Raw genomic sequence first — 7144 nt, forward strand, 5'->3', positions numbered from 1 at the left:
CTAGGTGACAAAACGCACAAATATAGTCAGAAGAATCAAACAACGAAATCTTATGATCAAACAGACACGGTAACCGTACATAACAATTCCTTGGTCAAAAAATCTAGATGAATAAACTATCATATATTTTTAAGTAATCAAAATTTTTTACTAGATTATGGAAGGAATCTTATCAGTTGATATATGCTAGTCAGTTCAAAAATTTATGATTCACGTAATTTACACTAGAATAGAATGGAAGAAAAGTAGCATTTTTCATATATCAACATCTACAAAACAAAAGTGAACATTAATTAACCAAAACATATTATAAAAGAATCAGTATACTACATAACTACTACAACATACTCTTTATGGACAAATTTAAAGAACATAAACCTACAAAACAAAGATGATGAAAGACATAGCATTGGAAATCAACACAAACCTTGTTGCTTTCATCATCATGTTATTTCTACAATTACTATATACTATTTCTTATCTATATATGTTTCATCAATGCCAAGCTGAAGCAGATATCAAATTTCTGTTCTTCCACCCTAAGAGCATTGCCCCATCTTTCTCAACTAGTGTATAGTGCTCTGAATAGCATCTCAGAAGGCTTCTTATAACAGAATTCACATAAGAACTCAAAGGACATTGACGAAATCCAGCCATTGTCAACCTAGACTTCCACTTACCAAGTAGTTCGTGTCGCTCGACCCTTTCCGTACCTTCGCATGCAATGACATTGACGATATCCCGAGCCAAACAATGCTGCTCCACATTAATCCTCTCCTTGCTATTTCTTGAGAGGGTGACATCGATGGACTCGAAGATTGCCAAGTAGTAATCTAAAGTTTCTATGAACCTGTTGAAGAAAGGTGTTGTGTTTGTGTTTGATTCTTGTTCCACAAGGGTGACCACTTTAGGAGAAAGAGACTTCACCAATCTCAAAAGTCCATCCCTTGGATTATTCACATCAACACTCTCATCGGCTGTGTGATGGAGTTGCAGTGGGAAATTCACCGCCAAAGCTTCTCCGTGTCTGATATCAAGCATGTCTCTTGTCACGTCTGGACCAAAAACAGGAATCCCATGAAACTCAACCGGGATGCCGAATTTCTTAGACATCAAGGCCAATCGCTCTCCAACTACTTCTAGTCCCTTGCCACGGGCATATTTAGAGACTGGATCGTCGATTCCTGTGATCCGCACGTGGGGTGCCCCACCAGGTCTTGCGGCAAGAGCTTGAAGAAGTGTCATCCATTGAGTTCCTTGAGCAATCTGAAAGTCTATGATGTGTATGTGATCCTCATTCCTGCATGCTTCGGCAATGGCTCCATTGGCAGCCATGTAACCAAATTTTAAGTAGGGACAAATTTCAAAAAGCAGTTGCATGTAAGTGAGTAATTCTTCGCCTTCAGGCTCTCTGCACTTAAGGGCGTGATAGATACTATTCCCTGACGCTTCCGTCCTTGCAACAAGACCTTCTACCATATAAGCACCTAGCCTCTGGATTGGTTCCCCATTGATAGACACAGCATTTCTAGCCGTTTCTATCAATCGGTCAAAATCTTCTGTGTTGTTTTCAGCCATGGCTTTGGCACATGCAATCAGTAATTGCTTCAAATCGCCCGATGGAAACCCTTGTAGCGATGAATCCTCTTCCAACTTCCGCCGTTTCTCTACATGCACAGCTTCATTTGATTGCCTGCTACTGCTGGTAACATGCGACGGTTGACTTTGAATATATTGTGACCCTTGGTGCTCATTGCTCCATGATCTATATCTTGGGCCGGATGCTGTTTCCTTGATGCTCTCACCCAATGAAGAATTAGATGTGGTAACTTCGTTATCATCGGGGGCCATCAGAGCAGTTTCTAGTTCCAACAAGGCGTGTCGGATTTTCTGGTTACTTGGTAGAAAAGAATTTCTAGCAGAATATAGTTGCAAACTGTCTTTGAGACTGTTGATCGAAGAGAATGATCTTTGCGTATAATGGTTGGTTTCAAGTGATGAGTTATAAGAGGGGCTTATACCAGAGAGAATTTCTCCTGAGTTGTGTTGCTCGTGGCTATCGCTAAATGCAGAAAGAGTATCAGAATCAAAATGAGAGGAAAACGGTGAATCGGGTGAGTTTCCAAAGCCAACTTTCAAGGATCCAAGCAAACCATTTGGCAGTGATGGAAAAGATGACATGTAAGGTAATCCTGCATTACTCATACTGTAACTATAAAGTTGCTGCGAGTCCATACTACGATGATGAATAAGATATCTTATGCCAGAGGAGGTTGTAATAATCGACCTAGCGAATCAGAAATCAAGCATCAGCCTCAGGAAAATTTATCCCAATAATTTCAACAAAAGCATATAAACCTGAAATGATAATAAAGACATACATGAATATGAATAAAGTATTTTCATAAAAGTAAAATGAAAAATTCACATTAGATATCTTCTGGTCCAACTGCAACTAGTAGATATGCATAAATATAAAGAAACTAGGTAAACACAAGAAATTTCAAGATGATAATTTTAAAAATTAAATTCAACTCTGTTCTTAAGCCTGAAAAGAGAATTTTAGGTACGTATAACATAAGCACTTATCAATAAGCTAGTTATATAAAAATAGTTGTTTTCACATAAATCATAAGTTGTTTTCAGCTATCCTGAAGATCTCATGCAAATAAGTTGAAAACAACTTATGGACATATCAAATGTTGTTCACAAAAGCTTTTCCAAACAATCTCACCAGTATTTATCCGGCAGATAAACTCAAATAAGTCGATCCAAATAGGTTCCAACCATTTGTTCTCAATGGAAAACAAGTAAAAATCATCTCAAATTAGTAGCAACAACTTTTGCAAACAATACAAAAACTTTATAGCCTTAAAATATCAATAGAACTTAAATCATAGTAGTTCCAAATCACATCCATAAAACATTAACTAAAAAACTCAAAGGTTTGAACACTTCAATGACACAAGTTCACACTTAACATTCTCTGTCGGTTCTTTTGACCAACAAGTTGGTAGGTGAATTTCAATGTTTCATATTGAAACGTAATCTTTGAAAGCTGAAAATTTCTTCCAACCCCAGAAATCTTTTTTTTTTTTTTTATAAAAACAAATCCAGAAATCATTTCATTCCAAACCTACCAATCAATCAACATACACACCAAATCATCAAAACTAAAAAATTAAAAAACTTAGTTTATTAAAAAAAAAGTATTTATTAAGCTAATTAAAATGATAAAAAAAACAAAACAATATGAGAAAACATAAACATGGACATATATGTTAAGAAAATGTTAAGAAAAGGAAAATGATGTTACCTTAGGAAAATGAAAAAACAAAATTGAGCGGCGAATAAATTGAGTAAGTTTGTTGAAACTAAGGTTATAATAATGTTATTTTTGTTTCTGTTTTGGGAAGAAAGTTAGGTTGAGTTTTGGTGTTTTTATAACATTGAATTTTTTCAATGATGTTGTGTTGTGTGAGAGTGTATATATAGACCGACTAAGATAACGGTAACGGAAAACGTGACGTGGGTAAGATATTTTGTTGAAATGGGTTAACGGAGCCGACCACACGTTTGGATGGTGAACCGTGAACATTCGTGGCTTTTCCTCAACGCGGGCTGTGAAATCACTCGCTCTTTTCTGAGTGTGGACTAATTATTCACGTCGTCAACCACTAGAGACTTGCAATGAGAAATTTTAACCTAACTATCGACTAATTCGATGGATCAATCTTATTGTTTATCAGAGTAGTTTTACTTAAACCCAAAACAAAATTATGCATGGACTAAATCATAAAAATTGATATCGTGAAGATTTGAACATAAAACTTTGAGAAGAGCAGACTTTAAATTCTTATAGTTAGCTGAAGCCTTCGAGATTCATTGAAATCAGGATAGATACCTCAAAGTTCAGAGATGGCATTGACACCGAAAATTAAACACACATCTCTGGACACAATGAATTATAGTATTTATCAATTGAATGTAAGAAATTACAATTATATTTAAACAACTTTTTTCACTCTCACAAATGTTGTATTTTTACTCTTTCTCTTTTTCTATTTTTGTTGGCCTAAAGGAAAGGGGAAATGTTAGTCTAAAAAATTATCTCATGAATATTTGTCCAAACATTATTTCTCATTGGCCAGATATGTGTCAATTGGAGCATCTAAATTCTAAAGTGTGAAATGATAATATTAAATTGGGATGACCGTCAAAAGATGTGGTCATGTTTGGAGTAATAATTAAACATTAGAAAAAAGCGAAAAATATGGTGTTCTGGATTTGGATAAGTTAGGTACAAATGTACATTAGTAACCAATTGCAGCCAAGGCTTTAGGATTAATTATTATGGGATGGAATAATAAGGAGCAATATGCTTATTTTATAAACAAAAATTGGTTAGGACTGTAAAAAACTTCAATTTGTGGTTGAAACAATCTAAAACAAACAGCTAGCTAGCCATCAGAAGGTGTCTAAATTTTAAGTTATTAAAAGAAACTACTAATAAATTATCATGTGCAAATATATAAAATGTTACGCCCTACACACTACCATAAAATATAACATTAAAAATGTAATTGGTTCCCCATTTTTTGACCACAAATTAACCTGATCGTTAAAATATGTATGCATTACCAACACCCCCTTTATATCCATTCATTAGAGGCTAGACAAAAATAGTTGGCCTGCCCCAAATCAGAATAAGGCCATAAGGGTATGCTTGAATAGAAATTTTAGATTTTTGCTCTCCACCCAGCAACTTTTACTCGCACCCTGCACTGCTTCCAAATATACCCTTGCGTTAGTTAAGTCACGCAGCGTGACTTAACTAACGCACGTTGTAAGCCATGCGCGACTTAAGTCACGCAAGTTGTAAGCAATGCGTGACTTAAGTCACGCACCACTGGCCTATGCGCGAGTTAACTCACGCACGTTGGCCGGTGGTCAGAACTGAAGAACAAACGTTTTCTTGGTCTGTGGTCAATGTTTCAACATTCAATCCACACGTTTTCTACCAAATTTTACACGTTTTTTGACCACATTAATGGTATTTACCACCTATACTACCATTCCCACCTATAAATACCCCTCCATACTTCCCTAATTCCTCACACCATACTACTTTCTCCCCCTCATCACTCTCTCCCTCTATTTCTCTTCTTTCTTTTTTTTTCTTTTCAATATTCTCTTTGGGGTAAAAGGTGATCAATTTTCGTCGGGGTAAAGTAGTGAGTAGCCGACTTGGGGAAATGATCGACCCTTGGGATAATTTTAAACCTGTTTTTTTAACCGCAGAAACTTTTTACCGTGGGTAAAAAGAACTTCGTGTGGTAAAAAAAACAGTTTTAAATTTAGCCCAAGGGTTGATGATGTATTTTTCCAAGAAGGCTGCTCACTATTTTACCCCACGAAGATTGATTACTTTTTACCCCAAGGAGAAAATAAGTAGATTTAGTGAATAAGTAGATTACTTTTTATCATATGAATTATTGTAATGTAATTTATGAATTATTAATAAAATGAGAGATTATTTATGCCTCAATTTTGTTCCTTTGTTTTATATTTGTTGTATTTAACTTTATTTATATTTGTATTGTATTTACCTTTATTTATATTTGTATTAATTTAAAGAATAATATCGAATTAATAATTTAGAATAAAATTAAGAAAATAATTTAGATTAATGTAAACAAAATAATTTCAAAATAAAGTTAATAAAATAATTTTGAATAAAGTTAAGAAAAAAACATAATTTGAATAAAGTTAATATAAACAAAATAATTTTGAATAAGTTAATAAAAATAATTTGAAAAAGTATCCTTGCGCCACTTAACTTGCGCGACGTGACTTAACTTGCGCAGTAACTTACACTTGCGCAAGTTAACTAGCGCATGTGCATTTTCGGCATGGCTGCAGGGTGCGAGTAAAAGTTGCTGGGTGGAGAGCATTATTCGAAAATTTATTTATAGTTTATAGCATTATGGATGGATAAGCTTGCATAAATTATTTTGATAAGAAAAGATAAAATTAAATTAAATTACTTTTGTAATACTCCCTCCAATTACTATTATAAGCAAAAATCAAAATTTTAGGTTCATTTATTAAATAATGTATTTGGTCAATAATATAGACTAAATATATCATTTAATAAATGAATCTAAAAAATTGATTTTTGTTTATAATAATGATGGAAGTAAGTACGTAATAAGTTCATTGTAACTCAGAATAAAGCTGTTTTAGAATGAGTAAAGACTAGGTCTAAGTCTAACAATTGACTCGTGAAGAGGGTGGAAAGTGATGACTGATGAGTTCACACTTCACACCCACAGCTGGGATTGAACTTTAGGAAGCATGACTCATCCGTGACGTTTTAATTCATTAATGATCAATCTTTTTTTTTTTTGACATAATTAATGATCAATCTTATTTCAACATCACGAATTCAACCCTCAATAAAAATACACATGATCATTAATCTTATTATTTCAACATCACAAATTCAATACTCAATAAAAATACACCTAACACGATATTTTTTATTTTGAAAAAACTATCTAACACGATATTTTTTTGGAGAGGATATCTAACATAAGTGTTGACCATGACATGACTAAAAGATAGTAGTGATAAATAAATACAAAATATTAAACAAAATTTACAAAATTAATTCTTTCTTTTTTTTTTTCAAGATCATTGGGTTGCACTGTAGTAAACTTTAATATGAATTTCCTCAACTTTTGTCATGTTTTTGTTATTTTTCTTTTCCTAATAGATTTTCTATATGAGATTGTTTGAGACATGTGGAATATTAAATACCTATGACTCTCTCAATCATAATTTATAGTTCATTATGATGTGAAAGACTATTCATTTTTGCTAGATTCAACTCTCAATCATAATTTATATTTTTTTTCCCTAAAAAAAACTCCAATAAGTAAATCTTTAAGATTATTTTTCTCTTTACCCATTACCTCTTGGGGCAGCACTTGGGTGACATTGTAGTTGGTGACATTGTAACATTGGCCAACCACAATGTCATAAGTGTCTCTCTTCTTTCTCTTTTACAATATTCTATTGTTTCTTTGTACACTTGTGACATTGTGGTTGGCCAATGTCACCAATGTCACCAACCACAATG

General features: G+C 33.6%; 1 protein-coding gene across 2 annotated transcripts; it reads right to left on the reverse strand.

The window, feature by feature from the left end:
* Positions 1 to 235: 235 nt before the first annotated feature.
* Positions 236 to 3464, reverse strand: LOC146949953 (scarecrow-like protein 21). Of its 2 annotated transcripts, none has more exons than XM_085745946.1 (2): positions 3317 to 3464; positions 236 to 2287 (listed from the first exon to the last, which is right to left on the reverse strand). In XM_085745946.1, exon 2 carries the CDS (start codon positions 2233 to 2235, stop codon positions 496 to 498), a length of 1740 nt encoding a protein of 579 aa, XP_085602072.1. In that variant the 5' UTR covers positions 2236 to 2287; positions 3317 to 3464; the 3' UTR covers positions 236 to 495. The 2 variants fall into 2 exon arrangements, with proteins under 2 accessions (XP_085602072.1, XP_085602071.1); XM_085745945.1 differs by having other exon boundaries at positions 236 to 2358.
* Between the last annotated feature and the right edge of the window lie 3680 nt (positions 3465 to 7144).

The sequence above is a fragment of the Medicago sativa genome, chromosome 2 (genome assembly GCF_051527215.1).
Source record: "Medicago sativa cultivar Bolivia chromosome 2, Bolivia_mono, whole genome shotgun sequence".
In the NCBI taxonomy this organism is placed as follows: domain Eukaryota; kingdom Viridiplantae; phylum Streptophyta; class Magnoliopsida; order Fabales; family Fabaceae; genus Medicago; species Medicago sativa.